This window comes from Bubalus bubalis, chromosome 6 (genome assembly GCF_019923935.1).
Source record: "Bubalus bubalis isolate 160015118507 breed Murrah chromosome 6, NDDB_SH_1, whole genome shotgun sequence".
Taxonomy (NCBI): domain Eukaryota; kingdom Metazoa; phylum Chordata; class Mammalia; order Artiodactyla; family Bovidae; genus Bubalus; species Bubalus bubalis.
In genome coordinates, this window is record NC_059162.1 from 32,182,758 (window position 1) to 32,201,551 (window position 18,794).

Genomic DNA, 18,794 nt, shown 5'->3' on the forward strand with positions numbered 1-18,794 from the left:
TTGATATTTCTCCTGGCAATCTTGATTCCAGCTTGTGCTTCCTCCAGCTCAGCGTTTCTCATGATGTACTCTGCATATAAGTTAAATAAGTAGGGTGACAATATATAGCCTTGACATACTCCTTATCCTATTTGGAAGCAGTCTGTTGTTCCATGTCCAGTTCTAACTGTTGCTTACTGACCTGCATATAGGTTTCTCAAGAGGCCGGTCAGGTGGTCTAATAGGTATGGGTAAAATGACATAAATATTTATGGAAGAAGAAAGCCCCTTGCTAGTTGGAAGGAAGCATCTGAAACCAGAGCATCTGGATGAGATGCATTTTCACTTTCACTGGATCCTCTCAGGACAATTTCACTTAGGTTTTCATAAGTTCTTTGATGCAACTCTCATAGGTTGTGGATTCCTCTGCTAATCTTTATGATACTACTTCTACCATCTAGAATAAATGCAATCAGGGAGAGCCAGCGGCCATTCTAGTCTCTCCAAATGTCACTAGTCTTGTAAAATATTCTACTGAGTTACATCACCTACCACCTTACAGTTGAACTGTCACTGAAGGATCCTGGGTCCTAAGGCCTAATAGTCCATAGAGGAGAAATGTTCTTCCTTCTGGGATAGTACTGGCTACCTGGTCATTGGAACTGACATGGGACCAATGTTGTAGTCATTAGTGAGTTATTTCCTGAGCTTTGTACTGCATCCCCCAGCGATGGCTTTATTCAACTCCCTATGATGCTTTTATGCCTTAAGTAAGGAAAATTGTCATTGATGGGTTGATTCTGGATACACATGACAATTTCTGTTCTATGTAATGTGCCCATCAGGGGTTCTTCCTTGTGAATGAATATCTTCCTCTATTGGCCTCAGGCAAATGAGACTTGCACCCTGCAGAAGATTCACTCAATCATTCTTAGGTTTCCAGGACTCTGTGGCCATTATTTGTCCTTATTCAAAGAAGTCACCTTTCTATGAAATAGGCTTCATAATCCTCCTCACCTTTACTTGTAGTCTCATCTTTGGATGATAAAATGCAGAAGAGTTAACTTAATGTGATGTATGGCAGTAGTAATTCCATAAGATATTAATAACATGGAACAATGGTCCAAGAGATGAGACAAAATTAAATAGATAATCATCAGCTCCTGTATTTCACTTACATTAAATTGCAATCATTATACATTAGTTGATTAATACCTTGAAAGACCAAGAACTGTGCTAGAGATATAGAGATGAATAAAATAGTATCTGCCTCCAAGGAACTCCTATTAGCAGGAGATATGGGCTATAAACAAATGACACAAAGCACAGTGCTGTATCTAATAAAATTTTGCATAGGGTTACAAAAAATCAATTTTCCAAATACACATGAGAAAGATGTTACTTGAGTCCATTTCATATGCAGGCTCCATATGAAGCAAAACCGTGGTAAAGTTGCTGCAAGAGATAATAGTCTTAGGCTGCATTAGTAAAAATATTGAATTCAGCAAAATGATAAATGAACAAGTAAATAAAAACACAGAACTAGGAGTCAGAAGCTCTGAGCTCGAGTTCTGGCTACATATTTTACTGTGTAACTTCAGCAAATTCTCCTTCTCAGTTTCCCCTTCTGTTTATAGGAACAATAAAGAAACAATGAAGTCTGACTCGCCTCCTTAATTGCTATTGATAGAGCAAATTGATACAACTGCTTTAAAAAGAAGTGCTTAGCTAAGCAGTAAAGTTTAAGATGCGTGTGCTGTTTCACTTAGCAATCCCACTCCCAGGCATGCACACAAGAAATCTGAAAGTGTGCACCCAGAGTTGGGTAGAGGAATGCTTACAGCAGCAGGTGAGGGGGGAATCTGGAAAAAAAAAAAACACATGTTGTTCTAGACAGAAAGGATAAAGAAATCACAGCATATTCATATAATGAAATAGCATACAGCTGTGAAAAGTAAATAGTTTCTACTTGTAACAACTTGAATGAATCTCAAAAACTTAATAGTGAGCTAAAAACAAGAAAAAGAATATATATTGTATTATTTCACTTATACAAAAAACAAACTAATGAATATATTGTAACTAAATAAGAAACACATTTTAATAATTTATTATAAACTACTTAATATATTGCTTATGGATTCATATGCATATGTGATAAAATTATAAGTAAAGCAAAGAAATGGTTGGCACAAACTTCAGGATAGTTGCTTACTCCAGGGAAGTGAGAAGCATCTAACTGGGGAAGAACATTATAAGATAATTTTCAAAGATAATATTATCTCCTTCAAATTGGGTTTTGGCAGAGTTCCCTCATGGTCCAGTGGTAAAGAATTTGCCTTCCAATGGAGGGGATGCAGGTTCAATCCCTGGTCAGGGACCTAAGATTCCACATGCCATGAGGCAACTAAGCCCCCTTGCACCACGACTACAAACTCGCACTCCACAGGAGAGACCCAGCACAGTCAAAAAAAAAAAAAAAAAAAACAAAACCTGAAAAAAAAGCCTGGGTGCTGGGGACAGGGGTTTCACTTTATTATTTTTCTTTGAAATGTATACCTAAACTCATGTACTATAAAATTGAGAGAGACTAGAAATAGTATGGGTTTATTGAAAAAAGTTGGACAGTATAAGAAAATACACAATGCCAACACTTTTCAATATTTATTATTCTCAAATCTTATGATGATAGTAATTCTTTTTAGCATGGAAGTGCTCAGATGGAAAGCAAGTGTTACAGGGGCTGAGTGGATATCCTAGGTAGTTATTAAGAAGGGATCTTTTATGTGCAGGTCTTTGTATAGGTCCAGGAGAACCAAATTCAACAGAAAATATCTCATTAAGTTAGGTCCAAATATTAATAGGATAAATCTGGGGCTAGTGGTCTTACTGCTTGTTTTTGCGTATCTTTGACTTAACCTTGATTTGGCACAGTTCTGGCTCTTTGTCCCAACCGTATTCTCTTGGGCACTGCATAGAAATGCCTTTCCCAGTTCAACCTGGGACCACTTAATATGAGGAAGCAGTGCAGTGTAAATATTAGGATATTTCTGTTGTGGACACCTCTAACCTTGGCACTGAATCCCGGACCTGGTGCTTAAGATTTGTTTGATCAACTTTCTCATCTACAAAGTTGAAGTGACAGTAATAATCCCTTTTATAGGCTAAAAAAATAATGAAATAGAGCCCTCTGGTTGTTTTTCAGTCATTCAGTATTTACCCTCCATTCTTTTAGAATTTCATTTTGTGGCCAATCTGGATGGAAATTTAAATCCAAGTGCCCTGTCCTTTCCCTAAGTGAGGGACTGGTTCAGACAGAGAGCTTCACAATCAGACCATTTCTCCCAGGACTTGGATTCTTATGTGGACTGATGCATGAATGAAAAGTAAAATTGGAGCTTATTGGTCCTCAGTTCTCCTCATACATTGCTTCCCTAAGAAATGTGATTTCTGTCACATCAGGGGCAGGTTCTACATTCTTATCTTTCATTCTGTGAGCTTCTTCATATTCTCCCAATATACTCTTTTGTGCTTGTTAGAGTTGTATTTTTTGTTGTTGTTTGTTTGTTTTAGTAGCTAAGTCACGTCTTATTCTTTTGCAACCCCATGGACTGTAGCCCTTCAGGCTCCTGTGTCCATGGGAATTCCAAGGCAAGTATACTGGATTTCCTTCTTCAGGGGATCTTCACAACCCAGGGATCAAACCTGCATCTCCTGCACTGGCAGATGGATTCTTTATCACTGGGCCACCCGGGAAGCTCAGAGCTGGTTTTAGTCATTTGTAAAAAATAAATTCTTTAATTATATAAATACCAGAATGATCTCTGGCATATAGTAAGTGCTTATAGTGTTTGCTGATATTACTATTTTTATAACTGAAATCATCCCTGGAAGCACTTCTACCAGACTTTCTCTGGCCCTATTAGTCAGAACCAGATATCCAGGACCTAATCATCACTGGGAGAATGGATACAATTATTTAGTTTCTAAATGTGATAAAAATAAAAGTCAGTGTATATCTACAATAAGTCTGCTAAGGTGCCGGCATCCCATGATGGGCACTCATATGTCCACCACCTGCTTTGCAGGTACCGTCACGGGACAGCATCATGGAAGCAAGCACAGTATGTACTTGACATACTTGAGGCAGTATGTGCTAGAGGACATGAGTGTTTCAGAGGAAGGAGAGATCATTGAGCTTCCAAGAGAGGATCCGAGCTGGGCCTTGAAGAACTGTAATACTGGGGTAGGCAGTGAGGAGAAGGAGAAGACATGACAGGCAAAGTATGGAGAGACAGTGTGAGCAAAGGCAGGCAAAACACGTTGGGGACAATGAACAGACCATTTTGGCCGAGGCAGACGTTTTTAATAGGATAATAGTAGTGCATAATGTTTAGGAAGCTGAACTGGAATAAATTTTAAACAAAAAGTTCCATCAATGGTCAAGTTGCAAATATCTGTATTAAAAGAGACCCCAATAGCATCCCCATCATCTCTATCTGTCTGCAGCACAAAATATTTTTAAACGTTTTCTAGATATAATTTGGAACTGTGGATTAGAGAGTTCTTACTGACCTTCAGAGGGTACATTTTGGGAACCATATGTTTTTAGATAAAATTACTGTATAATCATGACTAAGGTTGCCTCACACTGGGGGGCTCAGTGGTAAAGAATCGGCCTGCTAGTGCAGGAGACACGGAGAAGTGGGTTCGATCCTTGGGTTTCCTCCCTGAAGGAGGAAATGACAATCCACTCCAGCATTCCAGCGTTCTTGCCTGGGAAATCCCACAGACAGAAGGCTACAGTCCATGGGATCACAAAGAGTAGGACATGACTGAGCAACTGAGCACATACATTCCAAAGAACAGGTGTAGAAGGTTCATAAAGTAGCACCTAAAGATGAACTTTTCTTAGGCACTGATTGCATAAGTTATATAAGACTAATTCTACAAAGAAAAAAGGTTTAAGAACAGTTAATACCTTCCAAGGATTTTTAGTGTTTACTTTTCAATAAATACATGCTTTGATGCCAGGCACTAAATGTCCACAGCATAAGAATCTAATCATAATGTTTAAATGGATGTCTATCAGCCCTGAGAACTGCCAAAAAAAAAAAAAAAAAAAAAACCCACCCTATTAAGCGGGTACTTTTTATGGTGATGGTTTCTGCCGCCTCGTTAGGAGATGTTTTGTCCTTATTGAGCAGAGGAGGTGGTGGAGGAGTGCAGGTTGGAGGTCCATGAGTGGTTGTAGGGGAGGAGATCTGTTGACTTACTGATTAGCTATATACACATCTGGGTTAGATGCTCTCCGCTTGGAAGATATCCTTTATGACGACCTGGTAGTCAGATGATATAAAAGGCAAATCCAGGCTCTGCAAGACCAGTACTGACAGCAACCATGGCAAAGCATATTCTCCTCACAGGTGAGTCTGTAATTGGTGTGTGTGTTAATTGCTCAGTCGTGTCCAACTCTTTGCAACCCACCAGGCTCCCCTGTTCATGTAATTCTCCAGGCAAGAATAATGGAGTGGGATCTTCCCTACCCAGGGACTGAACTTGGGTCTCCTGCATTACAGGTGGATGCTTTACCACCTTAGCTACTAGGGAAACCTGAAGTAAAGGTCACTCAGTCATGTCGGACTCTTAGTGACCCCATGAACTATACAGCTCATGGAATTCTCCAGGCCAGAATACTGGAGTAGATAGCTGTTCCCTTCTCCAGGGGATCTTCCCAACCCTGGGATCAAACCCAGGTCTCCCACACTGCAGGTGAATTCTTTACCAGTTGAGCCACAAGGGGAGCCCAAGAATACTGGAGTGGGTAGCCTATCCCTTCTCCAGGGGATCTTCCCAACCCAGGAATTGAACCGGGGTTCCCTGCATTGCAGGTGGATTCTTTCTCAACTAAGCTATCAGAGATGTCCCTCTATAATTGGAGATGGAGCCTTATTCTTGCCTGATTTCTTTTCTCTCTGGATCTGGTAGGCGTGAAGTAGTCTTTACACGGAGCTCTACACTTTTCTATTCTTCTTTCATCATTTCAAATTTCCAAGGGAATCCTGACATGCACAAATATGTCTGCTTCTAATTCTCCTATCTCAATTGACTATGGCAGCATTTCTATCTACATTGATGCTAGAAGCATGGTCCTAAAAGAAAGGCTAGTTTTCTTCCAATGCTTGTTTTACTCTCCCATCTCTTGTTGGGTTCTCTTTTCTCTATTCATCTTCCTGCACCACCTCTTTTTAATTGGTATTATTTTTATTTACATGCTTGTGTTTTTGGTATTTTTCAGAGATGAAAATCAGTAGGAACTGAGATAAAGTTATGCTAGCTACCTTTGTTCCACTCTTTTCAGGATTATTCCTTTTTTATCCCTTACTGTCCTACTATGCTGTTGATATATTATAAAAATATCAGTTAGAAAGTCAATCATTTAAATGGGTTGATTCAGTACATTGTTTAGAGCCCAGTTGTATCCATGGCTTTTTAGTTTACTCCAAACTTTTTATAGCTTCAGCTTGTCCAGATGAGATTTCTAACTCAATTTATAAAACAATCAGATCAAAAATGTTCCTTACACCCTGATGCCACCACCCCGTCCAAAATGAGGACAAGAGGGCAGAGGTACAAGGTTCATGTTTATCTGACAGCTGATGCCCTCTCCTCATCCCAATATGGGAGGAAAGCTGGCACCTGCAGCATCCTCTGTCTGCCTCTATCCTTCCCCCAGAACTGTGGCCGTAAAATCCCCAGGAGACAAGGGGGAGAAGATGAGGCTGATCCTGCCCCTTCCCTGTATCAGGTTCATTCCAGGACCCTGGCCACTGGCCTTAAGATAAGGGCTGGTCCTGTAGGAGGAAAATTACATTCCTTAAATGAAAGCTGCTCAGTATCACAACTAACCCCCATGTGTTTTTCTGGCTTGGGACCCTGACTCCAGAACCGTGCCCTTCATTCCTTCTCTGGGCTTTCATAGACTTGGCCTCGGTGCTGAGCTAAGTCCTCCAATTGTACAGGGTTCTGTCAGAATATCCAGGCCTGGGCTGGTGAGGGAATATTCCTGGGACTCTCCACCTTACATTCCTATGAGTCTGAGATGGGTGGAGGTATGAACGTGACAACCTTGGGCACCTGTGCAAGGAGGCGGCAGCTGTGCTTTTCCCGCAGGGATAAAAGTCTTATATAAGACTAAGCCCAGAGGCTGCCCAGGTGGCCAGTGTGTAGGCATGATGGGGAGGATGTTGTTCTGGGCCTATGAGTCTCCCACTCTTTTTGCTCTTCTTCCTTCCCACACATCATGGGGTATCCCTGGGAATGCAGAGGAGGGTGGGCTTTTGTTTTAGTGAAGCTTCTACATGAGTTATTCCCCCATGCCTTGGACTCTGTGTAGAGGAACTTGGGATCCAGGCCTGAGAAGGATGAAATGGGGTCCTGGAAAATACCACTGATAAATCCAAAAACTCCCAGGCCCTTGACATTCTGAAAGTCTCCTGGGTAGCACCGGATCCTAACTGGGAAGCCCATCTAAGGGTGCTTGTTTCTGAGTTTTGCTTCTTTGTTTATTTCAGCCTTGGCTGTTCTGCTGCAGGTACAACTAGGTAAGGAGTAACACAACCTCCTATCCACACTCCAATTTTCCTGATAGTTACTCTTCTTTCCCTCCTTTCTTCTGACTCTGAATTTCCTCCACCTTTCATGATGTCAGGACTAGGGCCTGTTTTGTGATGTCGGAACTTGAGCTAGCTCCCAGCCTGTTTTGCTTGATCTCAGAAAGGCAGCAATGGGAGGGGGCCTATAGCTCACCTAATCCAGAATAATTCACTTTATAGATGGGGAAACTAAAGCAGAGAGGCAGAAGTGATTTGTCCTTGATTGTTCAGAATCAGGACTTAAACCTATATTCTGATGCCAAGACTAGTAAAGTATTTATTACCTTTGTAGTTTATACTCTTCTTTGTTTTGTCTTTTTCCCCCTCAAATATCTTCACAGTATTTCTAATAACTAGGCATTGGCTGTAGATGTGAACATGACTAAAACCCAGATATGGGGACTCAGGAGACTGGGAAGAGCATGAGCTTTGGAGCAAGACTGCCTGGAAGTAGTGTAGGCACAATCAGTATTTGCGGAATAAATGGATGAATGAATTGGAATTCATCTTAAACTTTCAGCCTTGAGTAGTCCCAAGTCTCATCTGAAAATGAGAATGCTTCCCCCATTAGGCTGTATGGGAATTAAAATTTGCATAAAGCCTCTAAATAAAATATCAGTCATATCATATGCAATCAACAAAAGATATTTGTTTTATTGGTAGTGAAATTGAGTAATCTTTGAAATTATGAATTATTTGAGGGGCATCATTAACCTTACCACTTGCTGCTATGATGGCAAATTTATTTTATTTTATGTGTTGACTTGAAATGATCTCAAACTTTCTGGGTCAAGAAATAAGCTTAGGCCTTGCTGGGATTCTGATGACAAAAGTGTCATGACTGTCTGCCATGTGACCTCGTAGGGACCCCTTCCCCTTGAGGAGCTCATCAGCAAGTGACACAGACAGTGGAGCCCACCACCACAATGACTGCTGCTTTCTCTTGCAGGTTCAGCCTATAAGCTAGTGTGCTACCTTACCAACTGGTCTCAGTATCGACCAGAACCAGCCAAGTTCTTCCCCAAGGATATGGACCCATGTCTGTGCACACACCTGATATATGCTTTTGCCACCATGAATGACAACAAGATTGCTCCCTATGAATGGAATGATATTGATGTCCTGTATCCTGAGTTCCAAGCCCTGAAAGAACAGTCAGTAGGACTTGAATCCAAAGTGAATGGGAATCAATGAGGGAGAGTGGAGAGCCCAAGTTCTGTCCCCAGTTTATTCCCAAATATCATAAGATTCTGAAAGGCAGTCCTTTGCAGATTTCTGACGCATATGTGGTAACCTATGATGTAAAGACTAATGTGGGCAGATGGGAGGAGCACTTGCCATGGGAACTTTAGAGCTTGTACTTGGCTGTTGCCCATTTCCCAGAGACTCAAGAATGGGGATAGAAGAGTTGTTTTCTGCAATATATGTATCCTAAAGCTCACAGAGCTTTCACTTAAATGTGCCTCTTGGTTTCTTTCTGCAGCCACAAAGATCTGGTCACTTTGCTGGCTGTTGGTGGCTGGAACTTTGGCACTCAGAAGTAAGTCTTTCCATGGCCAGAAAATGAGAGTGGAGGCAAAAGAAAGAAACCCTCAAGCTGGAGTGGGAAAATAAGATACCAGTGGGGAGGTGAAAATGAATATTCCAGGGGGAAAGAGCCCAGCTCTTAAGAAGAAACTGTCCGTGGGTGGGAAGGGCTGACTGCAGCAGACCTGGAGAAATAGCAGTAGAAAGGGGGAAATAATGGGGAAACACTCAAAAGACGGTGGACAATGGTGAGTGAGACAGACTGGCTTGGTGACGGAGAAGCACCTGGGCTGCCATAAGAGCATGAGCCCTGGGCTGGGTCATAGGCTCTTTTCTGAGGAAGTATCGAGAAAGGAGGATTGGTAACCTCACAGGCTTTTTGACTCTGAGTTAGAAAAAAGAGATGATGAGGTTAGACTTGACTTGTATGTTGAAAGTTGTCCAAGTCAGTGGTAAGCGACTTTTTAAATTATGAAGTTGATGTCTCCCCATGTGCTGTGTGTGCTAAGTCACTTCAGTCATGTCCCACTCTTTGTGACCTTATGAACTGCAGCCTGCCAGGCTCTTCTGTCCATGGGATTCTCCAGGCAAGAACACTGGAGTGGGTTGCCATGCCCTTTTCCAGGGGATCTTCCTAACCCAGGATCAAACCCATACCTCATGTCTCCTGCACTGGTAGGCGGGTTCTTTACAACTAGTGCCACCTGGGAAGCCCAATGTCTTCCCATAATTATTTTAAAATTAGACAGCACAAAGTTATTTGACATGAAAATTAACTTGCCCCTCTCTTCTTCCCTCCACAATTTTCCCGAGGTAGCCAGTCATGCTTAAAATGCTGGAGCAAAATGTAATGAGTGTTTTTATTCTCACTCTAATAGCCAAGTGAAACTTCTGGCAGTTACCTATCAGGTAACAAGCTAATTCTCACATATAGCATTTGATCAATATTTCTTTTACCTCAAGTCCATTCTGCCAGTAGAACTTTTTCTTATCTTGCTCACAAATCATTTAAATAAGAAAATATTTGCAGGTCAATTCCCCCAAACTCCAGACAATATCTCTGCTCTTTACTTTTTAGATTACCCAGTTTGTGCTAGTCATTTTTTTTTTATTTAAAAAAAGTATAGCCATTGAATACCAGAACTAAAAAAGAAAAGAAAAAAGAAAAAGGAGATGAATTAGGGAGGTTGTGATCCAGTTTACAAAGGGTTTACCACAGGCTTTTTATAATCAGGAACTAACCAAGAGGGTTTGAATATATGTTAATAGACTATAAAATTACGACTATGGCAGAGGCACTAATTTTTCTAGATATTAAGTCACCTTCAAATACAAGACTCACAATATATTCATATATTGGGGGCCAGAAGTGCTTCATTAAATGTATTCACATTTTATAAATCACATCTTAATTTTGGAAACAGTAAATAGAAAAATAAACATCTTAGGATCAAAGAACTGTGGTAGCTAAACCACTGCCCCTGAAAGATCTCACTAATAAGTAAAATGCACATGTACCATTGATCCTATAAACAGAAAAATATTATTCATTGGGTATACTGAAGAAAATAAAATTTTAATTATAAACTTTTCTACTAATTACCATTAACAATTTGAATTCACCTTAGCTGTAAAAATCCAACAGAAGTTATTATAAAATGCATAATAAAATTGATATTCGAGGGTGTAAGGAGGATTTAAGGATCGGTGATGTTAATATAGACAAACTCTCTGCCTAGATTCACCACCATGGTCTCCTCAGCTGCCAACCGAAAAATCTTCATCTGTTCTATCATTGACTTCCTTCGTCAACATGAATTTGATGGCATTGACTTGGATATCGAATATCCAGGGTCCAGGGGAAGCCCACCTGAGGACAAACAGCGATTTACCATCCTGATTAAGGTGGGAATGAAGCACTAGTTCTGTGTCTTTTCGTAGAGAGGCTAGTGCCTTCATGGACTGTCTGTGAGAGTTGCGTTTCCCGGGGATAGCAAATGCTGTTGTCCTCAGAAGTACACTTATGAAGGTGTTTGGGAGTTGCAAGCAATAGAAACAGACTCTCTGGGCAGCTTAAATCAAAAGAGAATTTACTGGGAGGATACAGGTAGCTGAAGGAATCCAATGAAGAAATTCTTTTTTTATTATATGTTTCTGGTAACACAGCATTATAGTTCAACATCTGTGTACATTGCAGAGTGATCACAACCATAAATCCAGTTATTAGCCATCACCATGAAGCTGATGTCTTTCATCTGTTTTGTCCACCCCCCAACTCCCTTCCTCTCTGGTAACCACCAATTCATTCTCTATATCTATGAATTTGCTTTTATTTGTTTGCTGGTTTTTTTTTTTTTCTCCTCAGATTCCATATATGATTAATATAATACAGTATTTGTTTTTCTCCCTCTCATTCATTTCACTTAGCAAAATACCCTTACCTCTATCCATGTGGTTGCAAACGGCAGGATTTCATTCTTTTTTAAGGCTGAGTAGAATTCCTATAACATCTTATGGAAAGATCTAAATGAACTTCTAGGACAAACATATGTGTGTGTGTGTGTGTGTGTGTGTATGCTAAGTCACTTCAGTTGTGGCCAACTCTGCCACCCTATGGACTGCTGCTTGCCAGGCTCCTCTGTTCATGGGATTCTCCAGGCAAGAATACAGGAGTGGGTTGCTATTTCCTTCTCCAGGGGAGCTTCCTGACCCAGGGACTGAACTTGTGTATCTTGTGTCTCCTCCATTGGCAGGTGGGTTTTTTTTTTAACACTAGCACCACCTGGGAAGCCCTGTCATTTCATATATAGGAAGAGAAACTAATACCCTCCTCCCAGGACTTAGTCCTCATCCCCTTTCTTTCCTTATAGCTTAAGAATATGTAAGAATATGTTATGCCTCTTCCTACTGGCCTATAAGGTTTCTGCAGAAAAATCTAACGATAGCCTTATGGGATTTCACTTTTAAGTAACAGATTATTTTTTCCTTTCTGCTTTCCTTAAAGCAGCAAATTTTTTTTTTCCATTAAATTTTACCATTTGTATTACAATGTGTCTTAGAGCATGTCTCTTTGGGTTCATTTTATTTTGAATTCTCTAAGCATCTTGGACCTGGATGTCTATTTCCTTTCCCAGATTAGGAAGTCTTCAGTTGCTATTTCTTCAAATAATTTTATGTCCCTTTCTCTTCTACTTCTGGAACTGTATAATGAGAATGCTGTTCTACTTGATACTGTACCAAAGGTTCCTTAAAGTATCTTCACTTTTTAAAATCCTTTGTTCAACCTGCTGTTCTGTGTTAGTGAGTTCCATTACTTTGTCTTTTGGCTCACTGATTTTTCTACCTCTTCCAAATCTATTGTTGAACACATATAGGGTATTTTGCAGTTCAGTTATACCTTCTGTTTAGTTTTAGTTTTTTTTTTTTTTATATTTTCTAGCCATTTGTTGATTTTGTCTTTGTTTTCTTCCCTTCTCCTCCCAAGTTCAGTATCTTTATGATCATTTGGTTGAACTCTTTCTCAGGTAGATTGGTTATTTCCATTTCATTTCATTCTTTTTCTGAGATTTTGTCTTCTTCTCTTGACTGGAACATGTCTCCTCTTTTTTTTTTCTCCTAATTCTCTGTGTTTGTTTTGATGCATTAGGTAAAGTAGCTAAGTCTCCCAGTCTTGATGAGTGGCTTTATGTGGGGGATATCCTGTGGGGTTCTCACCATAGGGAATAGATAATGAAGACAACCACTAAAATCCACTCTCTTTTCTCTCTCCAGGAAATGATACAGGCTTTTGAAGAAGAGGCTGAAGAAACAGGAAAACCCAGACTGCTGATCACAGCAGCTGTGTCTGCTGGCAAAGAGACCACTGATGCAGGATATGAAATTGCAGAGATTGGAAAGTTAGTGCGATGAGCTTCCCAGGGCCTCCACATCCCAGAGCAGAGATTCCCCAAACATTTTAGTAGAAAGCATTCCCAGTAGTTATGTAAACATAATGTTGAGAAGGTTGGTACCATCAATTGCCAAAAATGTTTGAATATTTAGTGGTTCTGGGATAAGGTGGTGACCCCTTTATATTGTCACTATGGTAGGCTTTAGGGGAAAGAGAAATAAGATTTACGATCTTGGAAAATCTTTATATGTAACAGCAATTTTCACTGACAGTTTCTTTTGAAAAGCTGTAAAATCAAGAAAGCTATTATTGACAAAACAATAGGAAAGCTTTCCACCTGCAGTTCCCATAATCCTAGAGACATGTGTTTCTGAGACACATACTCTAACAACTATATTTCCTTATCTTCTGCTCTGGGTTTGCCCTTAATCTTTCAAGGAAGTAAAGGAGACTTTCTGTCTAGCCTCACGGGAGTCACAGAAGATAACCAGGAGACACCTAGGAAGCCACACTAATGGGATCATATGGATATCTACTTGACATCATGAATTTCCACGGCTATCATTTCTTGCTCTTAAATTGTCTATTAAAAAATGCTCCCGTATCATGATGGCTCAAATTCTCTTGTTCTAGGCTTCTTGATTTCATAAGCGTGATGACCTATGACTTCCATGGTGGCTGGGACCCATGTACAGGACACAACAGTCCTCTGCACGTGGGATCCAAGGATCAAGGCAACATGCATTATTTCAACTGTGTAAGAAAGAAAACCCCCTAATCATATGCAGAAGAAAGACAGGGGAGAGATTAGGAGTGTTGTTTGTTGGAAGGTTTTCTCTTTGTGGGACAATTAGCTAGACATTTTTCATCATGTGGGACAAACACTGGTGAGGAATAACGTCTGTGTTGCTTCTGCAGGAATATGCCATGAAGTACTGGAGAGACAATGGGGTCCCTTCAGAGAAGCTCATCATGGGGTTCCCCACCTATGGGAGGACCTTCCGGCTCAGCACTTCTGACACCTCAGTCTGTGCCCCAGTCTCTGGAGCAGGGTCATCTGGTCCTTACACATGTGAGGCTGGCTTCTGGGCTTACTATGAGGTAACCACCATGGCTAATTCAGGCTAAAATGCCCTGGGGAAAATTCTTCCACTCTCCAAGTCATCTTGTTATCCTTATGTTCTTGAGATCCTGTACCCTGGCAGCTCAAAGCTCAGAGCATATAGCCTGTGGAAAGGCAGGTTGATGGCTGAAGAACACTTTTCACTTAAAAAAAATCAATGTGAATTTCCTTTTGGGTTTAGAAGTATATGGGACCATCTTTTCTATAGCTCAAAACTATACTGAATTCTATTACATCCATGTAAATAGATGGAGAAGGATTTAATAATTTAGCTCAGGGATGGCAAATAATTGGATCTTTTTTCAAATCTGATTTGATTGCATTTACTCAAATCTGAAGCTCTAATACTTGGGCCACCTGATGTGAAGAGCCAACTTATTGGAAAAGACCTTGATGATGGGTAAGATTGAAGACAAAATGAGAAGAGGACTGGAGAGAATGTGATGGTTAGATAGCCTCACTGACTAAATGGATATGAATTTGAAAAGATTCCAGGAGATAGTGGAGGACAGAGGAGCCTGGCATGCTGCAAGCCATGGGGTTGCAAAGAATCAGACATGACTAAGTGACTAAACAACAACTATTCAAATCTTGTGTTAAAAATTCAGACCGATAGAATAGTTAGCAGTTTTTGCCAGAGACTCAAGTGTTTTCAGAAGAATGACCTTATCACTCATGGTCATGCTTACCATTTCTCAACTAAACTGTGGTTATAGAATTGGAATTTCACTTCTTTGTACCTGGTTTCATAGAAATTTGTATCTTTGTTTTATGATATAAAGTTACTTTCTAGAGAAATATGTGAAATTAATGTAGGTATTTCACAATGCCACTTTTTCCATCCCTCTTCCATTTCTTACTATTTTTCCCCTCCTTTCTCGTGCAATGCATGACATAATCTGTGACATGCTCAATGTTGCCTTCTTCCTTCGCTTCATAGATTTGCACCTTCCTAAGTGAAGCCACAAATGCCTGGATTGAAGACCAAAAGGTTCCATATGCTTATAAAGACACTGAGTGGGTTGGCTATGACAATATTAGGAGCTACAAATATAAGGTATGAGCAGTGTAAAAAAATGCAATTCTAGCTTCAAATCCTAAGTTCATCACGAGCCCATTTTACTAAGATCTGTGCCTTCAAAGTTATAAATATGTACAAAGTGGAATAAATCAACCTCATTGTGATTTACCTTTCCCTCAAGACAGAGCAAATGATATGATTAAATACAGATTTAATGATCCAGTGTACAGCATATACTACTATACACTAACATATAGTATAATATTCTAAGGTGGTTAAAATTTATTTCCCCAATTTTTGTCCAGAATTAATCTATACTAACTTCCGTGAAATGATTATATAAGCCAGGCTTAAGACTAATATTTTCATGGACAATAATGAAAATATCCTTTACATTTTTACTTAAATACTTTACAACCATTACCTAACTTGATTCTACACAATCCAGTGAAGTAAGAAATAGCCTCTCTGGTTTACAGATGTGTACACTGAGGTTCATAGATGCTGTGACTAATCCAAGGTTTCATAGCTGGAAAATGCAAAGGCAGTAATGGAACATGTTGTCTGGCTCAGAGTCTAGGCTCTTTCCATAATGCTGCATCTTTACTGAATCTTGGTCAGGAGAAGGTGGTCAAAATGGAGGAGAAAAAGAGCTGTATGGTGCAATGGTTAAGAATCTAGACTTTGGTGTCAGATATACCTTGTCCTCAAGCCCTGAAAGACAGGATGAGTTCCTACAAACTTGTGAAAGAGAAAGATCAACCTAGTAGTTCCTGTAAAGATTAAGCAAGTAATGAAAGCTAAAATGAAATGTAGCTTACCCTAGAATACTAGTATTATTTAATAGTATGTTAAATTAGCTATATATATATATTAGCTAATTTAATACACTATTAATATACTATTATTAATAGTATATTAAGCTATATATATATTGGCTAATTTAATATACTATTAATATACTATTATATTAATTAATGCTATTAATATACCATATGTGTATGTATATACCTAAGAATTTATACGGAGAAGGCAATGACACCCCACTCCAGTACTCTTGCCTGGAAAATCCCATGGACAGAGGAGCCTGGCAGGCTGCAGTCCATGAGGTCGTGAAGAGTTGGACACGACTGAGCGACTTCCCTTTCACTTTTCACATTCATGCATTGGATAAGGAAATGGCGACCCACTCCAGTGTTCTTGCCTGGAGAATCCCAGGGATGGGGGAGCCTGGTGGGCTGCCGTCTATGGGGTCGCACAGAGTCAGACATGACTGAAGCGACTTAGCAGCAGCAGCAGCAGCAGCAAGAATTTATTAACTGGAGGAAGAAAACAAGAATGGAGCTGAGATAGCCCATCAAACCTTGAATTCACAAAGTGCATATCACGTCCTTTCATAAAAGATATATGATCCAGCAATCCCACTGCTGGGCATACACACTGAGAAAACCAGAAGGGAAAGAGACACGAGTACCCCAATGTTCATCGCAGCACTGTTTATAATAGCCAGGACATGGAAGCAACCTAGATGTCCATCAGCAGATGAATGGATAAGAAAGCTGTGGTACATATACACAATGGAGTATTATTCAGCCATTAAAAGAATACATTTGAATCAGTTCTAATGAGGTGGATGAAACTGGAGCCTATTATACAGAGTGAAGTAAGCCAGAAAGAAAAACACCAATACAGTTTACTAACGCATATATATGGAATTTAGAAAGATGGTAACAATAACCCTGTGTACGAGACAGCAAAAGAGACACTGATGTATAGAACAGTCTTATGGACTCTGTGGGGGAGGGAGAGGGTGGGAAGATTTGGGAGAATGGCATTGAAACATGTAAAATATCATGTATGAAATGAGTTGCCAGTCCAGGTTCGATGCACGATACTGGATGCTTGGGGCTGGTGCACTGGGACGACCCAGAGGGATGGAATGAGGAGGGAGGAGGGAGGAGGGTTCAGGATGGGGAACACATGTATACCTGTGGCGGATTCATTTTGATATTTGGCAAATCTAATACAGTTATGTTAAGTTTAAAAATAAAAAAAAAAAAAAAAAAAAAGATATATCGACAGGGTTTCAACCCACCTGCATTTTTCTCCCTAATATCACCTTGTCGCCCTGTACTCCACTGTTTGTTGTGTAGATGCCATTTGATTTTGGTTGCCAAATGCTCTTTGTCCACAGGTTGACTTTCTTAAGGAGAACAATTTTGGTGGGGCCATGGTTTGGGCCATGGACCTGGATGACTTCTTAGGCTCCTTCTGCAAGGAGGGCAAATATCCACTCATACGCGAGCTGCAGTCACTCCTGGGCCTGTCGTCAGCTGGGTCACTACTGAGTTCACCACATTGTTCTAAAGATGATGCAGGTCAAGCTGCAAGAATGACAACTGCAGAGGGACAAGAGTGCATGAGGCAGCCACAGAGCATCTAGACCCTCACATGGGAAAAAGGGACAGGTTTATAGGAAGAAGCTTTTTAGAAATGCATTCTTCAATCAAAGAGGCCAGTCTAAGTTCAGTAGCTATGTGGGTAAGGTTTTGAATATACCTTATACCTCAGAGATGGGCTTTTCTTCTCAGGAAAACTTTGTCTGGGAGGAAGAATCAGATCCTTCAAAGTGAGTCTGATGTATGTGCTAACATTTTATCTAAGGTAAACTGCATCTCTCTCAGTTCTGAGCACCATATCCTAACTTAGAAATAGGCAGGCTGGCTTAGCCACTTCCCTCCTGCCTTAAAGGCAGATATTGTCTTTGGCTGCTAGTGGTGAGGGTTGGAGGTAGGTCTTGAAGAAGAACAGGGATAAAGACTCACATTGCTGACTCAGTAGTGTGTGACAGTGTATGTTCCTTGGCTAAGCATCTCTGGAGAAGGCCTAAAGGTGGAGGCAGAGGTAAAGAAGTGGAAGATATAGGGTTCTCTATGTCTCTGCTTTCAGGAAATTCACAGAATCATTGTTTGTTTGTTTTTACTGTAAAACCTGTTAAAAGATAATTACAAAAAGATGGGTTCAGGACTTTCCTGTTTGTCCAGTGGTTAAGAATCTGCCTGCCAATCCAGGGAACTTGGGTTTAATCCCTGGTCTGGGAAGATCCCACATGCTGCAGGGCAACTAAGCCCATGTGCCACAACTACTGAAACCCACACACTCTACATTCTGTGCCCTGCAACAAGAGAAGCCCGCTGCAATGAGAAGACAGAGCAGCCAACTAGAGAGTAGCCCTGCTCGCCACAACTAGAGAAAACCTACAAACCTACACACAACAGCAAAGACTCATACAGCCTAAAGACACAAATATATAAAATTAATTTTTAAAAAGATGCGCTCAAATTACAGAATGAGGGAGTAAGAGGCAGCAAATTGTGGTGGTAGAGAATGTTCTAGCAATAGAGTAAAATGAAAAACAAAATGTCTGAATTGACAGAGGGAGAAAAAAAACAGCAAAAGGGCAATGTTGAAAGGAAACAAGCAAAAACTAAAGCCTAAGAAACAAAACATAAGAAGATGACAAAAATCAAAATACAGCACTTAAGGTTAACAAGATGACAAAAATACAGATGTATTACTTATGGCAGAAAAATGGACAGA

At 40.3% G+C, this 18,794-nt stretch overlaps 1 protein-coding gene across 1 annotated transcript; it reads left to right on the top strand.

Moving 5' to 3' along the window:
- The first annotated feature begins 5,380 nt into the window (after positions 1 to 5,380).
- LOC102401144 (acidic mammalian chitinase-like) lies at positions 5,381 to 18,342 on the top strand. The gene is made up of 10 exons (XM_044945439.2): positions 5,381 to 5,405; positions 7,554 to 7,583; positions 8,584 to 8,788; positions 9,118 to 9,174; positions 10,901 to 11,066; positions 12,933 to 13,057; positions 13,684 to 13,807; positions 13,969 to 14,151; positions 15,114 to 15,230; positions 17,389 to 18,342. The coding sequence occupies exons 1-10, from the start codon at positions 5,381 to 5,383 to the stop codon at positions 17,635 to 17,637; spliced, it is 1,281 nt and encodes a 426-aa protein (XP_044801374.2). The 3' UTR covers positions 17,638 to 18,342.
- Positions 18,343 to 18,794: the final 452 nt, after the last annotated feature.